This window comes from Limulus polyphemus, unplaced genomic scaffold, assembly GCF_000517525.1.
Source record: "Limulus polyphemus unplaced genomic scaffold, Limulus_polyphemus-2.1.2 Scaffold1997, whole genome shotgun sequence".
NCBI classification, from domain to species: domain Eukaryota; kingdom Metazoa; phylum Arthropoda; class Merostomata; order Xiphosura; family Limulidae; genus Limulus; species Limulus polyphemus.
The window spans coordinates 507-18,155 of record NW_013667607.1 but is presented as its reverse complement, the minus strand read 5'-3'; the positions used below and the strand labels follow the sequence as shown (position 1 = coordinate 18,155).

Genomic DNA, 17,649 nt, shown 5'->3' with positions numbered 1-17,649 from the left:
ACAGCCAGTCTCTACTTTCTACAACAGAAAGCCTATGAGAAATATACTTCGACAAATGGACCGGTCAAAGATGTAAGGAATTTCTATATTTCCTGTACTGGTCACTAACACTGAGGCTAGAATTTACTATCTTAACATTTGTCAGAAGCAAATTTTTATTATATGTACAGAGATATGGTGAATTTTCACGATAATTATACATGTGTAGCCCAACAATTCAGACTCAAATTTTTAAATGCATTTTGTTAAATGATTTATTTATCAAATTCTATCTTGTAGGCTCATGACTACTGGTTACATGATTCCTAATAAAATACACGTTACACAAAAACATGCAAACAGCAATCCTAACATTGCAATATATTCCACTAATTACTTCAGCAGTTTCCTATGCATTTTACACAGATAATGAGTGATTTTACTAAAACAAGTCAGTAATTTTAACTTACAAGCAGAACATTGCTATGATTAAAACCAGTGGCTATACATGTAAGAGCAGCATGGGATGTTCATTTAGAGTTCTTTAGCAGTTTCTGTATTTGTATTTTCATTAATTAGCAAATAAATAACAGTGTAAACATGATACATCACTCACTTCATTAAACATATTAAAAAAATTTGCAAACACCATATAATGAAAATAAAATCAAATCCTAAAGATGTATATAACATTAAACACATATTACAACTTACTTTTTCATCAAATATCACATTATGATACAATGCTGCGAAGGCTTCAAAGCCGATTTCCCCGCCTCTTCTAGCATCTACTTCCTTAAATAAATATTGAAAAATTTAAATGTTCCTATAATAGTGAACAAGAACATAATTTATATTTAAGACTCAAGTAATACAAAATATATTTAAAATTGTAATCATTTTTCCTAAAATGCATATAGTTTAAAATACATTTACACTTTATGTGGAAGGAATAGATTGTTCATGTTATCCTATTATTACATTTTTTTGGAACAGCAAAAAAAATTTGATCATCTGTGATTAATTTTAAAAATTTAAAACCATAAGCAAGATAATATTTTCCATAAAACTTCTGCGTCAAGTTTAAAAACTTAGTAGCAACAGCTTTTAGAGCCAAAAAAAACCGAAAAACAACCAAGTTTCTGAAAGATGAAATAATATTTTCTGTGGACCAAATAAAAAAATGGTTTGAAAACATGCACATTATTAAACAGAACATCAAAACATTCACATTAAAACAAAGTTACCATACATTATGTACTGTTTTGTTATGTAATAGTTATACATACAGCATTAGAACACAAAGTTACTGTATGTTATACAGTGGCCTCTTGTGTACTATTTAAACAATAACAGCATTAGAACATAGTTACTGTACATTATGCAATGTTTTCACCTGCACGTTTGTTAAACCTGTCTAACAATTAATAAATTTTTATTTTGATTATGTTACTATGAAGATCTGGAAATCTACTGCTTACATTGATTCTAAACATCTTTTCCTAAGGCATTAACCTTTTAACTTTTCTAACTTAAAAAGAAAAATATGAGGCTAAATGAAAATAAACATTATCATTATTACATACTGCACTTTGTAGACTGATTGAAGGGTAATATAAATCTGTGACTCATCAAAATATTAACCTAAAAATACAGTTATTTCACCAACAGACTATGTACAGAAGGGTAAAGAAAGGTAAGAGCTGTAGTTTCAGTTTGGAAGATTATAAAAAAGTTCCTAAATATTTCAGATATTTTGACTGTTTAGCCAATGATTAATACTCGTGTGTATACTGCAATAAATAAAAACAAGCCAAGTTCTGAAACTATCATCAAACAGTGATTTATCTGTCTTTTGAATACTGTAGGTGTTAAATATAACTACAAGTGTATCTTATATTTTTATAAATGTTGAATAAACTCACACTACACATAAACCTTGATGGCTAAAACTACATCTAGAAAGAAGAACTAGCATAATTAGTAACAAAAAAGTTATTATCAGGTCTAATATCCAAGTAGCAACTCAATGGAAAACCTAGACAAAATTGCTTTTAACACAAATTTCAGGTCAATGGGATCAACTGAAACAAAAATGGAAAGTATCCACATTTCATTCAAGGAGGGTGTTATTGTGTATAATAAAGATTTTGGCATATGCAAGAAAGGTGATTAGAAAGTTATTTTAGCATATTTAACAACTAATTAAGACAATTTCATGTAGATTATTATTCTATTTGTATATTTTGAAAAGAAAGTAGAAGCTACTCTACTACTGAGAAAAGTAAAAGAAAAGCCTAGATTTTCCTCATAATTCACCATAATTCCAAATATAGTTTTATTTATTTTTATCACTTCTTACACTAATCAATTATTAAGTTTTCATTTTTATGGGTAAAAATAAATTATGACTTTTATGTCTTCGGCATAAACAAGATCAATATATAGATTTGATTTATACTATATATATAGTAATTAAAAATAATAACAAAAAAAAGATAATAAAGTGGTCAGTGATTTTTACAACCTCAAAGGTATCCCCTGATGAAATGATGTATAACAAGAATACTACAAATCCATATACATGAAAACAATTCTTAAACAGTCCAAATTCATCTCTCATATCATTAAGCACTATACAAAGATACTTCTTTGCCAAAAACAAGTATGAACACTTAAAACAGTGAATTTTCTCATTATAATAAATGACTGGGAAATTCCAGCTTTTTTTTTACTTTATTTTTCTATAGTACATCCCTTTTTTTCAAAATAATACTGTTAAAAATTAAAATATACAAGTAGATTCACAAAATACATGAAAGTCTCATAGTGGTCAAACATGCTCAGGTGATTTTTTTACAATCATCTTATTTGTACATTCAAAAATCTTTTTTACACAACAGCAAAATGTAAATGTCCACTATTTTGTTTGTTTTTACCAACCACATTGACCTAAGGTTAGTGTCAAAGGAAGTTACTTTTTTCTATGTATTTCAATGAGATGCTACTTGAATATTAACCCTAATACTGACTTTTGGTTGAAGGTCTTGTCAGTCTTCTTTTACTTATGTCCAGAATTTCAAACAAAAATAGTTTATCAATATTTTGTAATAAATCGTTTTTCTTTCCTTACCTGAAAATGTTCCTTTAATTTGTTGTTAGAAAGTTTACAATTGACTTTGGGGAAGAATCCCTTCAAATCTTTCAAAGTGACACTGTACAGTAAATAGTAAGATACAACAGAAAATTAATTACAAAAAATTTTGGAATATGTACACAAGTAAAAAAACTGGCTGTTGTGGTACCTATATTAAGGAGCTAATTTATATTTAAATTGATCAGCTGCATTGGTAAGAAAATTATTAATTTAATTTGTTATTTTTAAACATAACTTGTTAACTAAAGACCATGTATACACAAAGAGGGAATTAAAAGAGTTATAACTAGTATATTTAAATACATAAAAAACTGCATTATCTTTCAATACTTTATTTCATTAAATGTTTTTAATTCTTCAATAATATGTCTTTTAGATGCTACTCTTTCTTTTATGAAAATAATGCTTAAAGATAAAACTAGTATTTCAATGCTGATAAAAATATCTCAATCAACACATACTTAAGCTGAGATAACATAACAGTAACCAGAGAAAGGATACGTAGCAGTGACCACAGAATAGTTACACAGCAGTAACCATATAAGGGTTATGGCTAGTGATCACAAAAGGTACACACTAGTGATACAAAAATGGTTATGTACCACTGACCACAGAATGGCTATGGTTACATAGCAATGACCACAGAATTATTATGCCCAACTGACAACAAAATTTAAATGCACCATTGATTAAAAAAAGATTATGTACAACTGAAAACAGAAGTTACATATTATTATTCAGAAAAGGGTTATATACCAGTTGTACATAAATTACAAAAATAATATACACTTGGTTACTAAATGTACATGAACTAAACTAGGACAGCAGTTTTACACAATGGTGAAAAATGGACAGGATTCATGGAATTAGGCATATGAAATGCAATTTTCAAAAATCTTACTCAGTGTTGAAAATCAAACAAAAACACCAGAACAATTTAAGAAACTATTCATAATATTCATAACTGGGATAAGTTTAGCTTCTTATTCTCAGAGAAGTAAAAATGAGAGGTTTAAACACCATTTTTAAAACCCTATTTGGAAAAACTATTATTAACTATAAGTTTTCTGTTAATTTTATATAACATGCCAATTTTAAAACTGGTTATCTTTATAACTCAGACTTAAACCTGTGTATTATGATAGTCTAAATTTACAAATTCAAGGAACAAAATTGATTTGCCACTCTCAGTTAATTTATTAGTTTATCTATAAAGAATAACTGTAGAATGTAGAAACATTATTAAAGATGTGCAGCTGAGCATTACAGGAAAGCTATTATAGCTTCTTCATAGTCTATGGCTAAGTATAACAGAATGCACCATTCATCAATGATACACACTTTTTCACTGTCAGTTTGTCTCTTCATTCATCAGCAGTTACCAGTCTCTAGTATTTAACTAGTCATTTATCTGTTATATATATAGTTCTTAACTTTGAAGCAGCAATTAAATTCAAGGCCAAATACTTTAATAATAAAAAATTTGAGGGAATATCAAATGAATGAAGGAATATTGGTTTTGAGAGGCAAATATTAAAATACTAATTTATTTGTTTTTCAATATCACTAGTTCTAACAAGGTCTGGTATCATGAAAGAAAGTAAATATCATAAACTTCACATGGCTTTCACAGCCAGGTCTCTAATACAAAATTCTGTTACCAAATTTTGCAGTTTTTTAAATTGTAAAGCTTCATCTGAGATGAACTTTCATTCAAAGCAGTCTAACATGCTGGATATTTCACACAATTTTACAAAAAACATTATTTCACAAAAGCTGCCTGTGAAAATTGGATTTTTTAATGGAAAAATCACTAGCTCTACTAAACCTAAGCCCTGAATAAGCTCAAATTATGTACTTAATACGAACAAATCAACTATGCTACTTACCGGAAGGACACTTTAATACTCCTGCTTACATTTATTTACACATACTTCAATATTCTTGTAATTCATAAAAACTACATTTTCCATGCACCCACAATTATCATTTTAAGTTGAAGCATTATAAAGACACACAAATTATTTGAATAGTAACACCACTAGTGGTAAATATTTTAACACATACAAAACTTAAGCAACAAATATCTATAGCTTACATTTCCTTCCTCAACAAACATGTTAAACCTCTTACCTTGAATCATACAATTCCAAGCATCTGTAACTTATAACTTTAGTTAAGCAACATTATTGAAGGTTACCCAACATTTAAAATAAAATACTATTCATAATAGGGAGAAGTTTAGCTTCTTATTCTCAGATAAACAAAAATGAAAGGTTTAAACACCATTTATAAAACCCTATTTGGAAAAACTACTATTCACTACAAGTTTTCTGTTAATTTTATATAACATACCAGTTTTAAAACTGGTTATATTTTTGAATGTGAAGCTTTGCTCCTAGTGAAAGTAACCAAACATGTGTATTCAAGTCTTTAACATTAACTGGTCTTCTTGAGTTAAATGTTTACTTCTATCCTCAGCCATTATCTATTTTTAGCTTCAGAAACCACATGAGAAAGTTTATTTTTTTAAGCAATATGTTATGCTTTTTTTTTTTTAAACAGACATTTTTTAAAGCATTCCAAGTTTCTCTAAGCACTCTAGAGTAAAGTATAGAAGTAACCAGCCAAAGAATTTACAATTACACAATACTTTAAAATGTAGTTACTTCACACATAGAAGTAGTACTGAAACTAATTTTCAATTTTGCTTACTGGTGATTGAAATAACAATTAAAACTAAACAACCTCATTTTAAAATCCCATCTGAATAATAGAGCAGATAAACTAAACTTGCTTAAAACAAAATTAATTAATCAATTTACTAACAACTTACACTCCTCTTTGACTTTCCATTCCATAGAACTCCTTGCGAAGCCAACGTTCAACCTGGAGAGGGTAGGAAGCTCTAATTGTGTCCTGTGCAAGATGAGCAAGCCCTCGAATCCACTGATCACAATCTTTATTTGACATTGCTTTATAAAAGTGTTACAAAAAATAAACAAAAACATGTCAAAATAATGAACACAAGATTAAGACAGAAGTGGCATCTACTGAAGTTGGTTATAATAAGTTATCACCTAAATTAAAAACAAATCTACTACTTCCATAAAAGATTACAATGATTATAATCACTATCAAAATGAAGTTATTACCTGTAATTTGCATGTGTTTTGAATTAGTACAAGACCAATATATTTACACATTTAGGTGTACTTGCTGGCTTGACCCACTTACAATTTGAAATCCTTTTTGAAAACATACTAGGCATGTGTTTGTGTGTATACAAACAAGCTATTAACTTACACAGTATGTACAAAACATTAACTCGTTAGCTACTATACACTGATATCTAAGCATACAAAAATACAAATCCCATAAATTCATACATGAAAATGTTTGATATTAAAATTTTCTTCCTTGATGATTGAACACGGTGATTAAAACTGTGGATAACCACATTCAGCTGATTACAAGACCGCTTTTTAACTATATGGTAAAAACATCTTTAAAAAGCTGGTAGTTTTAACAAAAGAATACTATATAATGTGTGGAATAGAAATAAAAATGGAACAGTTCCTATATCAAACTTTTGTTTTGCTCTTAACTCTCTCCATGGCATTTACCACTGCCCTCTTCCATTATCTGATGCAACTAAATGTAGCTGATCAAGATACAAACCACATTTAAAAAAAAAGATGCAACTAATTAAAACTTACAAAACAACTTGCTGTAGGAGGAGTTAACAACTGATTATTTAAATTTATACATTGAAGTTTTTTCTTTTATTAAAGAAATTTCATGTTTTAAAAGTAGAAGTATTTTCATAAAGCAAAGTACTAAAGTATATACAGTTAACAGTTTACAATTGGAAAATTTCACTTACCCACACAAGACAATGTCTTCAAACGAAACGTAGTTCCATATAAAACAACAAAACAATGATTATGATCATATTTTCGAGCATCTTCTGGCCAACGTTCAAACATTTTGGATGACTTTCCTATTCTCACCTCTTTTAGTTCTCTTAAATCAACTGAAATACATAAAGTAGCAGTATTTTGAAAAACACCACTGTTTATAGTGTTAAATAAGCATGTTTACAGTGATATATCATCAAGTGTACCAAATGTTATCCGATCATTTAATGATTCCAATGAAAAAGTTTAAAAACTTAATTACTGCACAAGAATTTCTAACATGAAAGCACACTTAAAAGTTCATTTTGCATGATCACAAACCCTAGTGAAAAGCTTTAATGATGATATGCAAATAAAGTCTGAAATGTATATTTCTATCAGTTAATTAGAAAAATTAGAATATGGAAAAAACAATACTATGGCTTCCATTACATATGTATAATTGTACCTTGTACCAGGGGTTACTTTTATTTTGAAGGCTTCAAGATTTCACTTGTGTAGTATATATATATATATATATATATATGTCTTAGGAGTAGAAACTAATATTTATTTGGTGGTGCATACTGCCAGCACATTTATTACTGCAAGCGTGACTGATAACATACAAGTGGCAGCAACAATGCACTGGAAAATATTAAGCATGTGTGCTGCATCCTAATGAAACCTGTACAAGACAATTTCCACATCCCTTGGCTCTGTTAAAAAAATATGGTACAGTAACACAGATATAAACAGTAAAATATTGCATGGTGAAATGATAAGAAAAACACCTGACATAATAATGCAGTTCATATGATCAGCATATGTATGCAACTTTAAATACACAAATGTATATAAGCAATAGTCAAATTTATACAACTCTGAAAACATGTTATTTATGCTGTAATACTAAACTGTGATATACAGAGAAAAATACATAGGTCGCATACACATGAAAAAGACAGGTACTTCACATACAAAGATTTATCACATAAAAATATAGATACAGAATATACAAATAGATAAATCATAAAATGTAGAAGTATATCACATAAAATAAATACCTCTCATACAAACAGAAAATGATATAATGCACTGCACACAATAACAGAAGAATATCAACATGAACATAGGGGTAGAAGTTAACTATTTAAAGCCCTAATGAGAACTTGCTATATGCTTAAAAAGTTGGAAGCAAAATGGTTTTATTTACTAGCTGTTTACATATATGAAAATATGTATACAAAAAAAAGCCAAAATTTAGACAGACCAGACAACCTACATTGAATGCCACATAATAGACTGTATTTTCCTGAAACACCTCATGCTTAACCATTTGTAGATCTGGTGCAATAATTTCTATATATACTACAAAACAACGATTTAGGCCTATAGTACTTACATTTCTTTTTCTTTAAAAGTTAGTAAAAAAACAATCTATATCAAATATTGCAGATGCAAACCAATATTCTATCAACTCTAATCTAACCTGATTATTTGAATTCTCAAACTTAGAGTAACTTAAATGTAACTTCCTGCTCAAGTCTCCTTGAATCCTAGTTGCCCAATAGCAACTGAGATATTAAAAAAAAAAAACCTACATGCTAGCACAGTACCAGTACATTAAAAAATTCTGTGCAACTTTGTATCATACCAAACTATACATGTTCATAAAGACCTGCAAATTAACCAACAGCTACAACACTTGAATTAAGCTAAACAATGGTGTAACATTCATATATTAAATCCTGATCCTGCCTTTTAATTCCTTTCCTCTAGCCATTAATTCAAACTTTTCATCAGACATTTTATTTGGCAATTTTAAAGAAACACATTTCTACAATTTTAAGTGTTTAATAAGAAAAGAATTAAAGTAAGGGAAACTGATCAGGTTAAAAAAAGCTGGTTTTATTTTAAAAAATAATTTTTCTGGTTATATTATGCATGTACTTGAAAGTGCAATACATTGTCTGTAATGGCTTTCTTGAAAGTGCATTTCACTTGTTGAGAAAAAAATGTATTAAATTAAATTAATTAATACAATTAAAGTAGTAGAATGTGACAAACATGAAAAAAAATCTTTGCTATTCTCAAGATTTCATTTATTACTTTATTTAACACATACTTAATTGTAAGATTATATAACTAGATACAGTACTTTCTGCATTGTATTTTTTCTGTAGTAAAATTCTTGTAAAGTAATATCTAGCTACCTATTTAATGTATATTAAATTTTTTTTTCATGGCTAGGTGCAGGAATCAAGGTATGTTACAAAATTTTAACACAGTCATCTAATTTCGCCTTTCATCTATAAAATAAACTCCATACCCTAAAATTTTAACCACATTACTAATGCACTGTACATGTGAACCTCTTGGATGTCTTCATGGGGCAGTACTAAACTACCAATCAGGAAGCTATTATATCAATAACTTCCTGCTATTTGAAAAAATGTCAAAACATTCACAATAAAAAAAAAAGAATACATTCACACATACTATATTTAAGGTATATGCATTGACAAGCACTGTATTTAAGGTATCAGTAAAATGATACTGCATCAATTAAATAGTAGCACAATAACGGTTTTAGTTAGCAAAAAGCTACTGGATACACATTATATTCAAACCCTGCATATAGAAACATGGACACATCACAGAAATATAGCAAGGTGGTGGATATATCAAATACAAACACAGAAAGATGGATACATCACATATGTATATAAACCGAAAAAAATATATTACATATAAATGTAGGATATTTGTGTAGACTGAACAAATATATATTCTGTAAAAAATTAGTGAAAACTGTGCAAAAATAACAAAAACTGTATTGGCACATCTTATAAATAAACCACACGGTAAAACGTTTTAATGTGAAAACTCAAACATTAATGATTTACTGGTAATAACACTATGTCACCCTTTATAACAGCAAAATGCTGTATGTAAAATTTTTTAGTGTCAAATGGTGTGAGCAATAAGTATTAATAATCACATTTGAATTAAGTGTGTGTAAAGAGCATGTATGCAAAATGCTGTATGTCAAATTTGCCATCTTGATAAAATCAGCTTTTTTTCTCAAAAAACTTTCACATAAAAATCTGTGAAATAAAAAGTGGGCTATTTATTGATTAAATAAAAACATTACAAATCATTATTCAAAAATCTAAAAAAATTAATTTTATTTCAAATTTCACAAATTAATTTTATTTTTGGACAAAACACTACATTCATGAGTCTTTATTCACAATGCTACATACCCATCAATAAAATGCACTGGCTGCTCAATTTTGTCTGTAATGGTGTATACATCATTTTGCAACAATGCTATTCCAATATATTTGTTTATGTATTTTATGATTTTTAACATATATTCATTTGGATTTAACAGAGCAGCACGTGTGTGTGTGTGTGTGTGTGTGTAGCTGAGAGTTTGTGAATTAATAGGATATGTATACTGTGTATGTAGCTTTGGTTTGAAGTTCACCTGACTACCTTGAAATTATTTGTTATGTTTTAGCAATAGAACAAACAATGAGGAAAAAATGAAAAGAAATACTTGCCCAACAGATAAAGTATAACACAAACTTTTTCTCTGACAAATTTTGTTTGGTAACATGAATTTTAAATTCTTGCCATTTGATGGCATTTAAATATGTTAAATTATTTCCTCTTAAGAAAAGAAGAATTAGAGGGGATCTGATTGAAGTGCAATAGACAGGATCAATGTATCATCTTTTTTCTCTACTTAATAGCAATAGTTGGGTGACATAGATTTAAGGTTGGATGGGGTAGAAGTCATCTGCAATTTAGGTAATTTTATTTTTGGTACAGGGTGATTTACTTTTGGCATAGATTGCCTTCAGATGTGGTAGACATAAAAGAGCTGGGAGAGTTCAAAAGAAGACATGATAAACACACACACACACACACACAACAAAAAAAGCGATATATATATACAGGCAGATGAGTATTTGATGAAATGAATGGGACAGCCACAATGGGTCAAGGGGGCCCATTCACTGTCCCTCATGTTTTTCTCTCCCTTTTGGCATTTTAATGAAAACATCACACTATACTGGAAAATGTTTTTGTAAAACAAAGTTTCCTTTCTTAATGTCTTTTTCAACATTTTAAACTACAATGGTTTTACTTCATACACACAACAAACCAACACAACAGGAGCAAATGGATGCTCTAATAAATCTGCATACTACTGAAAATACAAATAATTCAGTGTAGAAAATAAAGAAAACACAATCTCAAGTTTATTCTGCCTAAAAACATTTTAAAGTTAAAGAAAACTGTTAAGTTCTCTTAAGAAAGAGAAATAACTGAAGTGTAATACCATTTTGTATAATGAAATAATGTTTCTTTCAATCAAACATTTCTTGTTAATTTTGTTTTATAAGAAACAATAGAAACAACATGGTGTGTGTGTGTTAGCAAAACTAAATTAAATAACCTACAAAGATTTCTAGTTAAATAAGAAACAAAACACAGGTTTATGAATTTCTTTCCAAACAAATTTAAAGAAATGTTACCAGAAGTTTTATGAAACTTTTTTACAAAAGTAAATAAAATAGACTTTTTTGGGTCAAATAAAAATTAGCTATTAAACTCAGATAAAAAGGCTTCACTGAAAGTATGGAAAATCTGTTGTAATTACGATCTTAAAATATTGTACAGTAATAAGAAATACATGGTAACATGTCTTATCCGACTCGACTCGTATATTGCTAAAACAACAAGCATAAAAGCCATCACTTAAGATTCCTGTAATGTACATATATTTTGTTACTACACCAATAAACTACTATGAACACAAGGCAAGGTGATCAAGGACTATTTATCCTACTGAGGTCATCTTAAACCCCCAATTTTTCCCCCTTTTTAATCTAACTTTAACCTAGTCCTTCATATTTAATTTCATAGAAAACAAACACACAACACCAATCAAACTACATCACAATGCAAGTCATTTCAAAAAATTATAACTAACTAGACAAAAACTGTGTCAAAGAACAAGTCTGCATCTAAGCTCCCAAAGCTTAAACCTGTTTCCCCTAATCACAGTAATACATAAGTTCATACTACCAACATTCTCACTTTACACAGCATCATTTTGAAGACTGCCCCCCCCAATACTCATCCACTCTGGAGAAAACAAATCATAAACTCTAAGCATCAGGTTTAGAGTCAAACTGACTTAAACCAGATTCTTATCTAAGACTGAAAAATGTTTTGCATAAATGTTTCAGTTGGAAATAGTTTATTAGAAGTATAACTATTCTCTAACTCTGCCTGCTTTAAATGTCACTGAAAGCAGAGTCTGAAACTAACATTTTAGCTTATTTGCCACCAAGGATGGTAACTTCAAAGTTACTGACCCTACTTATAGTTTACTAGCCCAAATGGTTTACACATATATGTGAATGAAAAAATAAAATTTACCAAAGTATAGCATCTGCATTAACAAGAATAAATTATTAAAAGAATCTGAAAAATGATATAAGCATGCAAATTACTATTCAACCTAACATAAAACCTGAAACACTGGTTAACTCTTTCACCACAGGCTCAGTTCCAAGGACTGACCTTGTAACCATTTTGTTATAGTTTCTATGCTATAACTTTTAAATAAATAAGCATATGATAAAAAATTTGGCAGATTACAATGCTTTCATATGCAAGATATCAATTTTTTTTTATTAAGTCTTAAGGTTTGTGAAGCAATGTTTTTCTCATGCCTTTTTTTTTCTTTTTGCATGTTGCCTATCTAACATGCAATGTAATTTTTATTTTAAGATTAAAGACTACTTTTACACATCAGAAACTTTCCAAATTTCACATGCAAACCTTTTTTTATAATGTCCAGATAGTTATCAAATATTTCTGAAGAAAAAACTTTATATTTTATCTGTTATTTTCACGAACGAATCTCTGTAGGCGTTCGGTAGATTTGACCGATCTCGTAACTATAAATATAAATTATTTTTCTTTCGTTCTAGAATGACAAACTTATAACACGAAAACATAAATGTTTAGACTAGATAGCTTAAATCTCATAACATTATACATTTACATATATTTATTATTATTATTATTATGTTATATAGACCTTTCAGTGATGCCTGGCTAACAATACAGAAGTTACAATGACTCAGCACACAAGTTCTCATGTTACCATATCCAATAATATAAAACTAACCTTTAGTCTTTACAAAGTGACCTGTCTTGTAAAATACAGTCACATTTCCATTATTATACATTATATATGCATATAGATTATTACTATTTAGAAATAAGTTCTTAAACTTATTTTTCTTAAAACATAGAACAGTAAATAAAGAAGTAAAGCAAACAATTATTTCTTCTAGTTATGACCTTTGTACTCGGTTGTTAGGCCTTTCAAAATTTTGCATGTGGAGGATATGAAGCGGAATAATTTTTTTTAGGTTTTATACATATACAGTTAATTAATCAAAAAATCATAAATTACTATCGATATCACAGAATTCCACTATAATTTATCAAGCTTAGTAACTAAGCTATATTTGGGTCTAAAAAAATATGAAATTTCGAGCAGACTAAAGACACAACCTACCTCCTTGAAATCTTGGTTCCAAAGAACAAGATGGTGTCTTAACACTTTAAAGTGGCTGAAAAAGCCACTAGGGAGATATTCTGAGCTTTGAGTGGTTATTCACGTCATATATTAAAGTAAGTGTATATAAGGGACCATTTCCAAATATGGAAAGAGGTGAGTGGGGCCACTGTGTTTGATTCAGTATGTAAGTGATATCTTAGCAAATAGAAAATATACAAGGTTATTATTTTATATTCTAGCTTGTCAATATCAGTAATTTGAGTTCCTAATTCGTACTAAGCTATAGACTTAGTATTTTGACATCACAAACATCTAATTTGAATCAGTGCTGCATTCAACATACCACGTGACACACAAAAATCGATGTTAAACTGTTTTTTTTAATATTTACTTTTAAATTAAGAAATTAAATAATGCATAATACTAAAATTTGAATTATAATCTACAGTTTGAAACCAAACTTATTGAGATAAATTCAGGAAATAGTAGTTCAATAAAATTGAATGCAAGTCAACAAACGTGTTCACATAGCCTTTGACCCGTAACCTGTCTGGAGAGGGTTAATAAACTATTCCATCGTAATATGTGTACATGAAAAGACTAGAAATGTCAAATATTTTATGGAAGCATACTGTGATACTGGAAAATAATTCCACATTTAAATTTTGTGGCTCGGGTTTAATATCCTAATTTCAAACCTCACAGAAAAGTGAATGTATCAATTCTTCTTGTTCCAATTGGTGGAACACGCAGGCACACTCAACAATCAGCAGGAAACACTACCATCTAGCCTCTACAAAATGTAATGGTAGCCACTAGGACATACTCGTATGTTGATGTGAAAATGTCATGATTTTGGATGCATCAAGCTCACTCACTGGGTGAATTTGTACCATGTTTTAAGTTGGTCAGTACAATTTTCACTTGCCTTTGGTAACTGGGCAGCTGTTAATTTCAAGCCCTGTGAAAGTACAGTGAAGCACAGAAGAATGGATTAAACACATGGTTTTCAAGAAAAAATTAACTATTTCTTGAAAATACAAAACTCATTTACACACAATTGTCTGTAGATCTCGTATGTGTTTTGCTCACATACAAGACATTAATGTTACTGCATTATTAACAAAAATGTGGCTTAGCCTAATCATTTACAAGTTATATTGCCTGTATTATTTCTTCCTTCAATTCAAAAGTAAAAACAAATCTTACTTTATTTACAGGAAATTATGTTTTAGCATAAAACTGGTCAGTATAGTTCACCAGTAGTGGGTGATCAGACTTTCTGTCCTTCATATTATGACTATATATATATAGAGAGAGAGATTATATATTCCTTGAGATGGCTACACTTGCTAATCTGGAACCACTTGTTCATGTTAATAAGATGACAGATCTACAAGTACAGGAAATCAAACATACCTGGTACATGTTTCAGCACCATTCACCTAAATATATTTTCACTTGTTCTCGCGTATATATTCTTATGTTAGTATACAAAGTTATACAATATAATTTCATTGAAAATATTATTGTAATCATTGTGAACACAGAGTTTCAAATGCATTCAATGATGTTTTAATGAGCTACGTGCAATTATTTATTTATGCCATTCCCATACAATATGGCAGTTTCCACATTTCTGAAATTTTTAAAAATGAAAAAAATTAATTAATTACATATTATGAAAGCTAGTCTTTCAAGATTCAATTTGCAGTTTGTTTAATCAAACCAAAAGTCAATGAAATTATGAAGATACTAGGAAAGACTCTTGCTTTTCAGGCTTAACTTGTCAAAGATAACTACCTCTGTTTTACATGGGGCTAAGTTTGGATTCTCTCAACCACTAAAAATACCATAACCTCTTTTCTAAATGACATAGAGTCACAAATTAAAGTGATATGAAATGTACTTTGAGATTTATACAAATCTAATTTTTGACTTTATTGATTTTTTAAGTTTAGAATTGTTAGTATAGTTCCTAATAAGACAGTTACTGTAAGGGATTCAAGTTTAATAAGAACTCATTTAGAGTAATGTGTTTAGTTTTGGTCCTCACGATACAGGAATTCTGACATGTTGAAAAGTTCAGAGACAGGCTACAACAATCACATATAAAAAGAGGCTAAATTTTGATTTTATTTTTTCTGATGCATAGAAGAATTAGATACGACTTGATTCAAGTATTCAAAATTGTTACAGGAGTCACTACCAACCTTCTGGTAAGTGACCTATATAAATGTGGTGGAATAAAAAGTTTAGAAATCTTTTTGTATATTTTTTTTAGCAAATAATTTTTCATTCATAATTATAATTTGTGAAATGGTATATCTGATTCATACATTATACTTTCTTAATTTCATTTAAACTATTGTTGAATAGATGTATGAACATGAATGGTTGCATTTAGTATGGATTTTTTGCTTTGGTTGTTGTTTGGGTGGGTAAAAAATAGTCTAAACTTAAATTTGGACATGATAAATAAACATCACTTGAATTTAATACATTATATAATACACTTTTACTGCCAGTATGCAGGAACGTATGGAAAAACCCTTTTATGGCATTATATATAACTTTACATAAAAGTACAAAATCGTTTATTCTTTATTACACCATAATTAAAGGATATTCATTTCACCATTCCTCACAACAGTTATAAAATGTTTCACACTGCATCTCATTTAAACATTTCATGAACAGTACATTGGTATTATACATACTATAAGAGTGTGCCACATTCTTACAAAATGACAGTCAGTAAAAATGTAAAACATTAATTTCAAGCAATTCAGTTGGTTCTGAGGTATAAATAAAATACAAGGTTAAATCTTACAAGTAAGACCTTAATTGTAATTGATAAAATAAAGATGCAATAACAGGGAAAAAATTAAACAGTCTAAGGCCAAAAAGTACGAGTTCTAAAGTAACATGTCTAACTGTATATTTTAATAATAATAAAAAAAAAACATTACTGGTTCATTTAATCATAATTTCTATTTGACTTTGTTACTCAGCAGTCAATGTTAAGACAGTCTTACCTCTTCCTTCAACAATATTTCTTCCACCTATTGGCCTTGTCCATATTATCTCACGTGTTTCAAGTCTAATACAAAACATTCTTCTTTCTGGTCTTCCCTTAGGATAAAATTTCATCAATGAAGTACCTTGCTCCAACTTACGAATAATCTGTTCGATTTCTGGAAGACAGCTACTGACATTTGCAGGTGTACCATTGACTAAATTTGAAGTCGCCATTATGGGTTTGTTAAATTGTACACGGTAAATTATAAAAGATATTTGTATTTAAATTTTACACAAAATTTACTGTGCTATGCACCGCTCCTTACTAATTTCCGAAACGCTATACAAGTTATTGAAATTACCGTCGAAGATTAAGCGTATGCAACATGCGTAAGCCTACATAAACAGGGTTAGCACAATCTCTTCCCTTGTCTGACTCCGTGACGGTAAAGTAATAAAACATGAGTTCTACGGTAATGTCATAATCATATAAAGTTTTTTGGCTCTAACACTAACAGTAAAATTTAGACAACTGGACAAAACTGCTGCTGAACAACACTCTAATATTAAACTTAACCTTTAAGTTAAAGGTTAATTATTTACCCGGTAAACCAACAACAAATTACAACATCTTATCAACTAATGTTAAGTAAAGCCGCAAACTCTCAATCGCTGAAAATCAAATTCATCATTTCCAGTCCTAACCGTGTAACCACCTCTTATTCTTGACTTATTGATCAAACGCCACTTTGTGGTGAAACTTATAAAATTGATTTATATTTAGAAAAAGAAAAAAATGAGGAGGAAGAAGAATTCCATGAAACAACAGGTTTAGTTTGCAAACTTAAATTGTAAAATTAAACTTCAGAAAAACAGGCATTGTGATTGAACTTCTATTCCATGAGACAAAAAGTGTTTAAAATATTCTGCAAATTCAATCAAGAAAGTGCTACGACACTGTTTAACTGTTTAGA

The 17,649-nt window shown here is 29.2% G+C and overlaps 1 protein-coding gene across 1 annotated transcript in view; it reads right to left on the bottom strand.

The window, feature by feature from the left end:
* LOC106465601 (1-phosphatidylinositol 4,5-bisphosphate phosphodiesterase gamma-1-like) overlaps positions 1–17,385 on the bottom strand; it is a 79,719-nt gene extending 62,334 nt beyond the window's left edge. The window contains exons 1-5 of the mRNA XM_022393529.1: positions 16,693–17,385; positions 7,023–7,172; positions 5,973–6,111; positions 3,113–3,194; positions 694–774 (exon numbers count right to left, since the gene is read on the bottom strand). Coding sequence (XP_022249237.1) covers positions 694–774; positions 3,113–3,194; positions 5,973–6,111; positions 7,023–7,172; positions 16,693–16,909 — 669 coding nt within the window. The 5' untranslated portion in view covers positions 16,910–17,385. The remainder of the gene's footprint in view (positions 1–693; positions 775–3,112; positions 3,195–5,972; positions 6,112–7,022; positions 7,173–16,692) is intronic.
* Positions 17,386–17,649: the final 264 nt, after the last annotated feature.